Genomic DNA, 14,113 nt, shown 5'->3' on the forward strand with positions numbered 1-14,113 from the left:
GGCGACATCAGCCGAGAGACGCTGAGAGAATACGAGAGATCACAGACGAGAGGGGAAGAAAGCGGGAGGCAGCGTGGTGAACAAAGGTGTCCTGCTTATAAAATGTTAAGACACACAACGGAGAACTGGCAGAAGGAGGGGGAGTGTGATGTGTTTTTGTCCTAGCAAAACAGGCAGGAGGGCTTTGTACTGTAAACGTAGAGGGTAAACAGAGAGAAGGGAGGTAATGACGGGGGCAGAAACTAGACTTAACAGATAGCAGGGAAGGAGAGAGGTCGGGGAGGAGAGCTTGTTGCTCACCTTGTGTCGTGTAGTTTGACTCTACACATGTCCTCGCCCTATATCCCGACCCCAGAATGACAGTTTGATTAACTGCAGAGTGCTTCAACAACCCAGAGCTCTCGCAAACAAACCCTCTGCCATCAGTGCACACAGTCAGATGCACAGAGCGATGTGGACCCAAGGTTTGTTTACCCCTCAGCGCCCTCGCACACCAGAGAGGGTTTTCGCGATGTTTCCTTTTTCAGATAAAGAAGTAATGTAAAAAATGCACATTTTCGTTGATTTGTGATCTCGGAGGCTGTAATTTCAATCCACAGACTCTGTTTATTTCTTTAACTATTATATCTTTCCATGAGCATATCCGCAGGCACGTAACGTGAAAACACCACAAGCATGTGAATGTAAAGCTGGAGACCTTGGAAAAAGAGAAAGGAGAGGCTAGTGAAAAGAGAAAGAAAATTAAATACATACATACAAATGTAGACAAAGCCCATGTGTTTATCCATAAATACAGTAAGGGTCAGAACCAGGTAGCTCTGTGATGATTTCTCAACTTTAATTTGCAGCACAAGTTTAAATACTGAAAAAAAAAGAAAAGAAATACAGCACGACATGTTGCCCTGTGCACGGCACACACTGCGTGGCAAAAAGGTGTAATCCTGGCTGGCAGGCTAAAGTCACTGATAGGAAGTGACGTCAAGTGGCAGCTTTTACATTTCTGTGCTCGTCGGTGACATTCATCTTCAGTTGGCTTTTAAGCATTCGCCGCTTCACTTGCTTCACTGATTGAAATTGAAGTCTGTTTCTCATTTAGAGGAACTGTCAAAGCAAAAATCCGCTCCGAAAAAAAAATATAGCCATCAACTGATTACTCTTATTCACATTAGCTCCTAGCGATCAAGCAACTAATTCCCTGTGGTGTTTAATGGCCTGTGATGGAAATTCACGACTTCAGTACGCAATGGATACTGACGTTTGTGGACCGAGAATGTTTTCGTAATTACATCCCTTTTTTGTTTCACTGTGGCGATGCTGACAAGTCTGGACTTTTGAAATGTGTCCATAAATTCACCCAGCACTCTCTGTGTGTTAATGAAAGTCCCCATCAGCTTTATGTTTATCAACTCAAGGATTCGTCTCAATAACGTCTTTCAAATGACTCTGCTAGAGACGGATTCGCACTGAAATGAGGTTGGGGGTGGCTATCATCATAGTATTGCCATATGTGTATTTCCCTTCAAGGCAACGGCTTTCTGATGCCTGAAATCTTTATTCTTTGAAGAAATAAGTAAACAGGCGTTTTAAAGACTCTGCTATGGAGGCATACACAGCACTGAAAAATCAATAGTCTTTTAGCCAAAGTCTGCATTTTTCTTCCCAGCACTGGTCAAGGAACCAGCTCTTTTTAATGGGATTTCTTTATTATTTCTATTTACTCTTGATTGAATCTGTGAAATATGAGTTTGAAACAGTGTCTCCCCTTATATCCATTTGTTTTAGTGATGGTTTATTTTGAAGGAGCAGTCAATCAAACAGGATATTTATTCACATTTCAGATGCGTAGGTATTACAAGGCTTAAGATACGTCCCCGAGGTCCCCTAACAAATGTCCTGGTTTACTTTCATAATGGGTTCATTAGTGAAACTCTTCGACCGCAGTTTCATAGCAACGTGCATTTGTTATTCTGTTGTTGTTGCACTTGCTGTTGGATTGTGTTTCTCAAGTCAGTACATCATTATCCCTTCACCCTGACGGATTAGCTTGTTGCTCTGAGCCTCTCCTCCGAAATGTCTCTCTGTTGATGAGCTGGCTAAGGGGGGAAACAGGGCTGAACAAATGCCGTTAAATGCCAAAAGCGGCAGGATCCATTTCTGGTGTATTCGGACACACCAAGAAACAGGAAGTTTGAAATCATCACTGTACGTCCCAAATGTTTAAACTCACTTTCTTACACTCCTGTTCTCAGGCACACAGCGACACACAGCTGCAAGTCAATCCAGCACATATTGATTTCCATGGTACAACTCTTGAATATGTAATTTTGGTATCCCACTGTGAAGCCATCGTGGGCCCACAGTTGAGTAACCGTTCTCTGTGACGCCTTTGCCCGTTTAGAACATGAGTAATCGCCCAAATAGAAGACTTGATTGTCCTCGGGGGAGGGGGACGTTATGACGCGTGTTACAGTATAACGCCGGCATGAGAGAAAAGTATGAGTAAGAAGGCTATATCCAGAAACATGGGGCGAGATTAAACACTAAACTGCAGAGGATCTCATCTGTTAACAGTGCTTGACTCTGCTGTCATGTACACTCTATGTGCACTAGCATGTAGTCTGTGGGTGGATGAGGTAAGTCCACTTTCCCTACGACTTACACCAAAGTAGGAAGTGCTCGCAGTCCTGCAATTATAGTTTGCCTTACCACAATCTTCCCCTAACTTAAACATAATAACAGCCACGATCTTCTCTTAACCTAGCCTTGGTTACACTCCCAAAAGGACTTGTACACTGAATAAATTTGGCTTAAAACATTCCTTAGTTGCCACACACAAACATATACACAGCTATTAAAGTATAACTTCATTACAAATTCGCAACATTGCTAAAAAAGAAGCCTTTCGGAACAAGAAACAGCAGCGGCCAGGCGTTCAGACCACCAGGCACAGCTGTATTAACCTGCCAGTGGAGCCCAGGGCAAAGTTGAGCTGATGACTTCTCTCTCTGTGTAACGTGTTCGGCTCTATGCTGAAGGACTACCTGATCCCCCCGGTGCGCTGTGTGGTAATTTGATTACCACAAAAACACTGGGACCCCCTTCAAGACCTCATGATCTGGTGCTACAGCAGGACCCACCTTAAGGCCCTAATTATTGTGCTTTGTGGTGGATATTCTGGGAATTTGAATCCACTTAACACTGTGATTCTATTACAGTGAATTTAATTGAAATGTTGCCGTTTTAAATGCTGGTGTGACCGAGTCTTAAGCCGGGAACAGTTGCCCTCTTTGTCTGGTTGGTTATAAACCCACGTCAGCCGAACTTCTCAGAAAGAGAAGACGATCGTGAAAGGCTGCCGATTCTAAACATCCGTCACGGTTTGACATCGAACATTTTCAGACCTCCTTTGACATTTAATTTACCATATTAGTAGTTATGCATGCACAGTTTTCAGTGTGTAATGAGGGATTATTACATTTTGGTTATGGTCAGTGTTACCCTCAAATACAGATAATCTGGCTCAACAGTTGGCTTTTTTAGAAACCTGCCTGATGGTCTGACCGCTGGAAGGACTTCTTTTTTGTCACATGTCACCATGTTCCCAGATCTTAGCAATTACCTATGTTGCAAGAAATTAGATTTCTCCTCATTCGTGCTCTCTTTCTCCTCTCACTCACTTACACCATTTTCTTCTCACCTCTTTCCCCCATTTACGCAGTTAACTACACACACACACACACACACACACACACACGTACGTGCTCAAAAGTAGGAGCAGACCGAGAGAATCAGGCCTGCATGTTGTCCAGCTTTTACTCTGGAATGGAACACTGTGTGATGATGACCAACCAAGCATGAACCACCACTTAACCAGAGAGAGAGAGAGAGAGAGAGAAGTCAATAATGACGTTGGAGTGTGTGTTGAAACAGGTTTCCCTCATCCCAGCCAAACTGTGGCACCGCAGGGTCAAATAAAACCCATTAAATCTAAGTTAGACTCTTTGGGAGATGTGCAACAGGATTTGCATTTTACCAGAAACATCTTGACCTTTTGTTTTTCCCCCCGAACATTTCACATCTTTCCCCGAAACACGCCAGAGAGGACTGTCCACCGGTTTGCCAAAACCGGAGTGTTGCCAAAATGCAAAAACGCCCAGTGAAGGTTTGTTTTTTTCTGAACCGCAATAATTAAGATTCAACTAGTGGAACAGTAATGAAATAGACTACAGTCTCCACAGCGTTGTCCTCTATGATGCAGCGCTCAGTTTTGAGGAAGAATACAAATTGTGAGCCAGGAGGGATTATCATTGTGTGTGTGTGTGTGTGTGTGTGTGTGTGTGTGTGTGTGTGTGTGTGTGTGTGTGACGGGCTTGAAAAGGAAGACAAATGTTCTACTGAGGCCAATGACTTCATTCAGCAAGCACTGAGGAAAGAGAGAGAGAGAGTGTGTGTGTGTGTGTGTGTGTGTGTGTGTGTGTGTGTGTGTGTGTGTGTGTGTGTGTTGTTGGAGGTGGGGTAAGTGAAGATCTAGATTGGGAGGCAGAAGACACAAAGGATGTGTAATCGCAGTATGGCTGTGTGATTTTGACTAAATCCATTCCCTCTGGAGCATTTCTTTCGATTTCCAGGGACTAACTGCTTGTAATTCTTGATGAAATAATCCGTTTGACTCCTGTTGCTGCACAGTCGGGCACTAAATCATTCTGGAGACCCCCTCCCCGATCAAACCCAGGAAGCTCGTGAGACTAGCAAAATACCCCCCCCCCCCCCCATCACCACAAGCTGCTGCTCAGTGCAGCTCACTCTCGCTCTATCTCTATCATCCTCTCTCTCCCTCTCTCTCTCTATCATCCTCTCTCTCTCTCTCCCTCTCTCTATCATCCTCTCTCTCTATCATCCTCTCTCTCTCTCCCTCTCTCCCTCTCTCCCCAAAGTCTCTGAGAAACAGCAGCCATCTGCGAGCGCAGAGGCGCGTTTGGGCTCATTCACTCTGACCACAGCGGCACCGATGTTGGAAAGCGCGCGCGAGAGCCCCTCTCCAAAATGTGCCAGTGCGACTCAACGGGATCGAAACCGAGACCGGGCTCCCTCGCCGAAGCCGGCAAGCTCTTCCTGAAGCACACCACCCTGCACGGCTTGAGGCACATCTTCCTCAGCGGCTCCTACCCGCGGAGGGTCGCGTGGCTCCTGGCTGTCGTGGCCGCCCTGGCTCTGCTCTTCACCTGGTCCTCGAACCGAGTGCGGTACCTGCTCTCCTCTCCCGTGTACAGCAAGGCGCACATGGTGTACGCCAAGCGGCTCGTCTTCCCCGCCGTCACCATCTGCAACCAGAACCTGCTGCTGCCGCGGCGCATGAAGAAGACGGACATATTCAGCGCGGGGAGGTGGCTGGGGCTGTTCGGGAGGAACTGGCAGGTCTCCCCCGCCGCGCGAGAGGCGCTCACGCCTCTCGGGGACGGAGGAGGGAGCGCGAGCGGCGAGCCGCCCTGGTCCCCACTGTCCCGGATTCTGGACTTCAACCACTTTCTGCCCCCTCCCGCGGAGTCCCAGCCGTCCATGAGGCAGCTGCTGGACCGGCTGGGACACCAGCTGGAGGAGATGCTGCTGTACTGCCGGTACCAGGGAGAGCTCTGCGGGCCGCGTAATTTCAGCACCGTGAGTGTGTCGCCAAAGTTCAGTTCTTTGTTTTAACTCCACCCCACCACCGCCACCCCCACCCAACAGGTTGATGCAGCGTTTTCAATTACTGTGCTGAGTCAGGAGGTGTGCCGTCAGTTATTACGTGTCTCTGTATCTTGCATGTGTTGCGCGGACGGATATGGACTCGCGAAGTGATTAATGTTCTTTGAACACATGCAGTCAGCAGGCTGTACACAATGCGCATTGCTCTGCACCGTTAATGCGAAGCACCTCATATAAGCTTGTTTTTAAATGGACTTGGCCTGTGTTCCACTCTATATTGAGTCTCTAGATTTATTTTACATAATTGGATTTCAGCTCCCACGAGACGAGAATGGAAGTGTTGATGTGATATTTGCATTTTAAAAAGATTATTGGATTTTCATACATCAGTTCTTTGTTATTCTCTCTGTATCACTCATTTAGCCCCCCCCCCCCCCCCCCCCCCCCCCCCCTCTTCTTTTAGTTTTCACTCGCCCATATAGAAAGTTATGAGACACCAAACATGATCAAAAGTCGAGTCATTTCACCTGAGATGACTGCAGTCTTCTGCGGCCACCAGATGGTCTGAACGGGTCCCTCTCCTCTCGTCCGTGGCCGCTGGATCAATGTGTTTACAAGCCCATGCTCCCAAGAGACCAATCTGCCCCCTGATGAAGACTTTTGATTCATTTAGCAAGGCTTCTCGACAACAGTTAACGCCGGCCCCTTTGGTAAACTGCAGCCCCATTGATTGCACTCCATCATCGTGGTCCTCTCTCTCTCCCACCTCATTACCCAAATTTGTTTTCAGCTAAGTAGATTTTCTTCTGGTGTTTGAAACACAGTTTGATGTTGGGAAAGCCGTTTGCAGCATACATGGTTATTTCATGTTTTGAAGGGAATTGTATAATTAGCTTGCCTCTGTTGCAGCCCCTCAGTCATAAAACCACATCCCCAAAAGAATGCATCAAACGGATGCTTTTTTTTTCTCCCTTCTTCTTCACAAATATGCAACTCATCTGGAACCTCAAAACAAGTTATCACAGTCAAACACATGTCTTCCTACCGCCATCTTTAGGAACGCTTTATGTTGTGCAGAGTATATTTTAAAGGGTGAACAAGCCACAGCAACCTATTTCAGAGATGAACATAATGCCGAGGTCTGAGTTTTGGGGATATGTGCTTGTGCATCGATAATCGATGATGCCCTGCTTGGCCTCGGGCAGGGCAACAGGAGCCGTCGCCACGAGTCAGACCAATAGAGTTGGTCACACTGGAGAAGTGAGGTGTGGAGGAGGAAGGCGAGCCCGTCTGCATACAATAGGTCTCAGGATGTATTGACTTATTGTGCAGGAACCCCCCTCCATGTTGCCGAGTTGCTCTCTATAAATTTGGTCCACTGGCCTCATCTCTCCATCCCTCGCTGCATGCAGCTGCTTCCATCCTCCTGTATAGCTGGTTTAACAACACACATGCTTATTTAGCATCATGCAGGCCTCTCCTCACTACAAAAATCCATTCGAGAACATGCAGTCAGCCTTAGTCCCCCTGCAGCCTATTGATTGACAGCTTTCCCCTTTAAATATTTCGAGGATTTCTAACTGAAGGTGGATTTTTTGTCGATTTGCGGTTAAAATGTTAAGAGAAAACTCCACCCTAAGACATCATAAATGCTACAGCTACAAGCAACAGTAGTATTTTTGTTCTTTGTTTGATATAAGTAACTGAGCAGACATTGATACAGCTGCAGTATATGTTCACAGAATGGCTACGATAATGTGTAATCAGAGATGAAGTGTACACTGTCTAAAACAGTAAGAACTTGATGAACTTGACGTATTGGCAGCTTCCTCTAGACTTGTGAATTTGCAAAACTGTCTCAACCTGCATCAGTTGATGTTTTGGCCACTTGGTGGCAGCACTACAAGTAAACACAACATTGACATTTTTGCACATCCAGCAGACACAGAACAACATTGAAATCGGGCTACCTGACAAATGGGAGTCCAATAATTTGCCCAGTTTTGCTCTCCACCACCTCTTGAGGTAAATATCCGGCACTTAAGCTGCTCATTGCTCCACCATGTTCACCAGTCACTCGTCACTAACTTTGTCAGTGTATTGTTTGGTGCTGCGCATTAAAATCCGCCGTACCTCCATAAAGCAGTACGACCATACACATTTTATTTCAACGGCAAACTGAGTTTGTTCAGTCGCCATCAAACCTCCCATGATTCTTATCACCTCTGGGACTTGTCATCCATATTGCCTTAAAAAAAAGTTGAGGTTCAAAGTTCAATCTTGAGTTGAAAAAAGGAAATTGGCTAAAAAAAAATAAAAAAATCCACAAAGAACTGAACGGAACTTGAGGTGAGATTGTTTTTGAGAGGTTTGAGAAGCTTGCACTAGTATTTGTTGAGGCTGTTTTAGAAGTTCTAATCTGTGCTATATTATTGTATTTGTATCGGATTGTATTACAGCGTAAGATGTGATGCTCCCTCCACATGCAGCTGAAGTACAATGACTGAAAGAGGATACACCAGAACAGTAAATTGCCACACTTCATTATCCTGTCATTAATTGTTGTATTTGTTAATTGTATATAACGTATATTTAGCACCACCAAACCCTGTTGTTACTTGAGTTGATTCAGTGCCAGGTACGACCCAGACGATCTTTCTTATGTCTCTGTTTTTGTAGCTGTCATGACACATTGCACCGTCGTTGCTCAGCGCTGATTTTAAAATCAATGGATAGGAGGGAAAGTGGTTCCCTGGCAACTTTAGGGAACAGCTTGTGCATCCTTGTCATATTGTCATGTGAGGGATAGCCGAGGGCCATCTCTACAGTCTGGGGTTTTGTGTCTGAATTATTCATCGAAGAGAGACACGGTGACATTTCTACACCCTGCGAGAACGAGAGAGGGTGATGTCTCTCTCAGTGTTTTTTCCTCCTTGGTGGGGTCGGTTTAAATATTTAATTTCTGCGTTTACAAGTTCAGAAGATACCGTGGTTCCCACTTTAAATGCAATGTATACGGGGCTCAGCGTGGAGCTGTGCGAGAACCAAATGCAACACCAGATTTATCTCCTCAGAAAAGCTGCTGAGCCATCACATATGTTTGCTCAGTGTATTTGAGCAACAAGGTTAATGCTAACAAGTTTTAAGTGTTTACCGTCGCTGTGCAGAGCCATTCAATACTGCTCCGATTGCTCCACTTTTGAATTAATTAGTTTTTCCTTTGTTTTTGCGATGACGGGGCTTCTGCCTCGAGTTAATAAAGGTCGATTTTTTTTTCTAAAGAGCTCCGGCTGAAATTGTGAAAATGTGTTGGTGGGAATATTATTGCTGCACGAACACTCCCAACAACATGGAATGAGACAGGCAGGCTGTTCAGTCGACACACACACACACACACACACACACACACACACACACACACACACACCAAGAAGCATGTTGAGTCTGAGCGCAAACCTCAAAGCCTGCAGAACACAATGAAGAACCTGACTCCCCAAGGTCACATGCTACTGCTGCTCTTCACTCAATGCAGCCGGCACCATCTCCTGGTTACCACGGCAACTCTGACGACAGGCCTCCTCCAGTCAATCAACACGTTGTCAACAAGGGGCACGCAAATACTGTACACACGCTCCCCGTGTGAGCTCGCTCATTCATATTCTTGTACGAATGTGTAACGCGTTCGCACAATCACCAACACTGTTCTTTTTATGCAAATTTGCCAAATGCTTCCTTCTGTTGTCAGTGTGAGCAGCATATCCTCTTTCACTGAATGTTCACAATTGTCTCCTGAACAATCAGTGATTGTAAGCTGTAAAAGTAAGAAATTGGCTTAAGAATTGGTTGGTTTTAGATTTTTGTTTAAGTAAAGTTGGCAGTTTCAGGGTCTCGTGAGGGGAAATCTGTGCACATAAAAGTCTCAGAGACCTTTTCGTTGTCTTGCCCGTCCTCATCGTCAGATATCTTGTGCAGGTGGTGCCTTGATATTGTAACATTTCCCTGCCTTTTTATTTCAAAGAGTAATGATAAACGGTGATCTAATTACGACGAGAGGCGACTCCGGGGCCGAGATGGATTTCGGGGGCATTTTTATTGATGTCTGTATCCTGTTCTGGAGTCGCTGCACATAGGTGGGTGTTGCAGACACTGTTTTGGACGCAGTTTTGCCACTTTCGCGCTTGAAAGGTCACATCTCATATTGTGACCAAATATCAGAAGGCTTTTTATTACATTTCACCACTTTGTGTGTTAAAAGCTCCCATAGAACCGCACGCTGGGAGGCAATCCATCGTGATTTCCTTCTCTGTTCTTTCCCCGCTCACTTCACTGAACAGGATTCGCATAATACAAACTTTTTCCTTTGTGAGACATAAACGCACATTTTTTTCTGCTCCGTGCATCTGGTGTTCATGACATTTGAATAATTTGTCATGAAGTGCTAATGTCTGACTCATGTGTAATGAACGCCTCGTTATGTGTTTCCGAGGCCCACGCAATGCGCTCACAAGGAATAAAACAACTATTTTAGGCAGTCTCAGCAAACAAGAAAAAAACATGTATCTGTGTTGTGATGAAGTTATTTGTACCGCTATCTCGCGATGAAGCCAAATCTCTATTGCATCTGTTGTATCTCTAGTAGACAAAAAGAGTAGAGGACAAAAAGAAGGAGACTTATTTCAGTTATTACTTTTCCGCTCCCCGTTGTCATTTCTTCTCTTCGAGCCCCTCCTCCACTTCCTTTTACCATTTCCTCATATGAATGTCAAAATGTTGAAGGTTAATTATAAGTTAATTGTGAGCGAGGAAGCTTTGATACGGGGCTCACAATCATGTGGCTTGACAACAAAGTAGAGGAAGGTTTTTATCTTGGATCCAGGCCATGGCTTTTTTCAATTCCTAATGTCTATGATTTGATTATGCATCCATTAGATCGCTGGCAATCATGTCTTTGCCAATAGATCAGTTTTTCTCTGCTGCGCTCTGTAGTAGCTCTCCAGTACTGTACCGTTCAGTGTGTTCCTGATCCACCACTAATAAGACAGGAAACTCTCCAGGCATGTAATCTGAAGGCAGGTATAGTTAGGATTTGACGAGGCTGCACCATGCTCATTGAACTCCAAGTTGCATCTGCAGATTTGTGTCATACTGTGGAAATTAAAAGTGGCAGTGGAGCATGGTTTGCTCGCTTGATCTGGCCTCCTTCTTTTTTCAAGATGCTTTGAATGCAGTTGGGAGAGGAAAAGAGTAGACTGTGATCATGTGTTTAGAGCTGAAACAATTAGTCGTCTTTCGGCAGAAATGCCCAAAACTGGGTTTTGTTAGTTTTCTATTATAAATAACTGAATATTTTATGATTTGCATCTGTTAGGTGTACAAAGCAAGAGATTTATTTACATCAACTTGGATATTTGTTAAGCAAGTCTGACGTTTTTTACGAACCACTCAATTCATTTTTGAAAATAATCACCAGATTGATCAATAATGTAAATAACTGTTAGTTGCAGCCCAATATCTGGTTAATTATTAGGGCTGCAATATAACTTTCTTTTCATAATCAATCTGTCACAAATTAGTAAACCAATTCCCATTTTAATATCCCAGTGCCCAACAGTCCAAAACCTCAAAATAATCAGTTTACTATCTAGTTTACTATATGACAAAGAAATGCAGGAACTCCTCACAATCACTAAGCTGCATCCAGTAAATGTTTGGCACTTTTGCTTTAAAAAATGACTTGTAATGATTTTGTAATAGTTTTTCTGTCAACTGACTAATTAATTAACTGACTAATCGCTTCAGCTCTAATGATAATCATCGCTCCATACTTAAAAACAGAAATCATTACCATCTCTTTAATGTGAACAGTCTGTAGCTGGAGTCTATCTCTTTTTGCAAGATCTACTTTGATGCCAGAAGTCATTGTTGTTGTTGTGTGAGGATATCCCACTCTGAAATAAAAGTCATGTCATATCCACTCAAGCACACAGTGTATCATGCAGCACTGAGAGGGGTGAAGGCTCCGTTTGTCAACAGCATCTCCACACCGAGGCCTCTGAGGTCTGCGGTTGACAGCGTAACGAGAACCGGTAACTGTCACGGTGCTTCTCATCGGCTTCTGAAACAATCCCCTGCTGTGCACAACCTTCCAGCTCCACTTTTTTTTAAGGGTTTAACGCTCACAGCTGCACACTGAGATTTTTACTTCTTGGTCAGAACTGAGGTGCAGCCTCAATCGTTGTCTGTCGTCTTGTGACCAGGTGTCACTAAAACCCCTGTTTCTTTGTTTCAGATATTCACGCGCTATGGGAAGTGCTACACCTTTAATTCAGGCCAAGATGGACGACCCCTCATGGTGACGATGAAGGGTGGGATGGGCAACGGCCTGGAACTGATGTTGGATATCCAGCAGGATGAATACTTGCCTGTATGGGGAGAGACTGGTAAGCTTACCTCAAGGATGCATCACACGAAACATCCCGCTCCCAGTTCTGAAGACCTCAGCTAAAACCACGCGATTGCTGTTTGTGTTTGCCCTTAAGTGAGGACTCTGAGTTCAAAGGAGATCATTTTTTGACCAATTAAAGACCAAAGTAACCGGTTATTTTCAGTGTTGGTGCTCTAACAAATCTCAGGGGAAAGAAACTATCACAGGGATTCCTCTCTAATCCCTGAGCTGGAGGCCAGACTAGGCTGTTGTATTGCACTATTGATGTAACTGTGAAACCCTGAATCCATTTAGTGTGGTGAACATGCATACATGAGACCAAACAGGTTAAAGATACGCTTTATCTGTAGCAGATTTATGGTAAGATATGCACCTGAAATATGAAATATTCTCTGAAATGTTCTCCACACTTTCATTAACTATGAGTGATGATCCTGAAATTCACACGCTCTGATCATTTGAAACACACTGTGTCCACGGGATTGTTATCGACCAATCTGTATAAAGACAGATGGATATTGATCAGGAAAATTTTAAGGCATTGTAGTATAATTGTATCACTTGTCAGTTAGGCTTCAAGTCCACATGAATCAAACAAGAGCAGAACACTTTGCCAGATATAAAATCAATAGAGGCTACAGGCTCTTCCATTCAGAGTCGAGCCCTCATCTACACAGTTGAGTCTCCTCGGTGCCGCTACAGGACACCCTGAAACTTTGATTTTAATGCAGCTGCATATGTGCCTGTGTGTTTGTATCAATATTTGATATACTCTAGGCAATGAATGAAAAGAGACAGTTCATTATGGTCACAGAAACACACTGCACATGATCATCATAAAACATGAGGCAGAAAGCTGTGCCTGTAATATATGAATATAAAGCTGCATCCACTCCAAGCCTAAATGATTTAAAGATGTTAATATTTAATGCCCTTTATGTAAGGTTATTTAATGATTAAAGTCTTTTACAAGAGAGGGTGCGATGGAAATCTAAGGATGCAGTGACTGCAATACACACAAAGTCATTTACTTCACTCCTTTTCCATTAATCAATTTATTTTAATATTATTTCATGATTGTTTATGTTGTTGGCAGAGGGTTTTTTTTCAAGGGGATTGGTTTGCAGGTTTTGTCATTATGCCAAAATGATCCAGATTGGCCATTGATTAGTCCTATTATAACAGCATTTAGTACCTGTTTGTTTAATCTGGCTGGAAGCTGGGCAATGCATAATGTGCTAGTTCAAACACCTGGGGCCTCTTTTCTGCAAGTTCTGAATGTGTGTGTAAGAGCTGTCCGTATTTATCAAATATGCACACGCACAACTTCACACAATGAACAATGATGAATCTAACCTATTCAACCATGGGCCTCGTTCCTGCTGAGGCTCATTTACATACAGAAACACCTCCAGAATGCCAAATATGGTCAACACTTCCTTCTGAAAGTCCTTGTAGCCTTAATATAGTTAGAGTTACTTGTTGTGGACAAAAGGAACAAACAAGAAAGAGCAAAGGATTTGTGATAAATGAATAAACAGATGATTAACTTTAGACATTGGATACAATTCCGCTTCAATTTAATACGTAGATTACAAACTTACTCTTAATTTGCTTCAGTTTCAGCATATCAGACAATATGCCTGTTCATGTTAAAACAATGGATGGATGGAACGGAGGATCAATGATCTATCAGAAGATAAGGACATTTACAGACGGTGTCGAAAGCAGCACAAGCAAACATGTTGGCTCGTAAACTCAGTATGTGTTTAGTGGCTGTGAAGACCTCTCTTTTTGTACCCCACTACCCCGCTATGTACTGCCCACCTGTGGCGTTGCCACAACAAAAGAGCAGCATGCGGATACTCACAATGGTTTATAATGACAGGATGAGGCTACTGCTTAATAGGTAACCTCAGTATTTTTCAACCTCGACCCTATTCTCCCATGTTGAAATCCGTTAAGTATTGAGCGAGGGTGCTGTTA

At 43.9% G+C, this 14,113-nt stretch overlaps 1 protein-coding gene across 3 annotated transcripts in view; it reads left to right on the plus strand.

Annotated features, from left to right (window-relative positions):
* asic1b (acid-sensing (proton-gated) ion channel 1b) overlaps positions 1-14,113 on the plus strand; it is a 144,679-nt gene that overhangs the window by 109,765 nt on the left and 20,801 nt on the right. For 2 of the 3 annotated variants that reach the window (XM_068712456.1, XM_068712454.1), the window contains one exon: positions 11,972-12,122. In XM_068712456.1, coding sequence (XP_068568557.1) covers positions 11,972-12,122 — 151 coding nt within the window. Of the gene's footprint in view, positions 1-4,885; positions 5,656-11,971; positions 12,123-14,113 lie in introns of those variants that run through there. The other variant, XM_068712455.1, reaches the window with a different exon arrangement.

The sequence above is a fragment of the Cebidichthys violaceus genome, unplaced genomic scaffold (assembly GCF_023349555.1).
Source record: "Cebidichthys violaceus isolate CVI_PGR_0920_01 unplaced genomic scaffold, fCebVio1.0.p SCAF_17, whole genome shotgun sequence".
Classification (NCBI taxonomy): Eukaryota; Metazoa; Chordata; class Actinopteri; order Perciformes; family Stichaeidae; genus Cebidichthys; species Cebidichthys violaceus.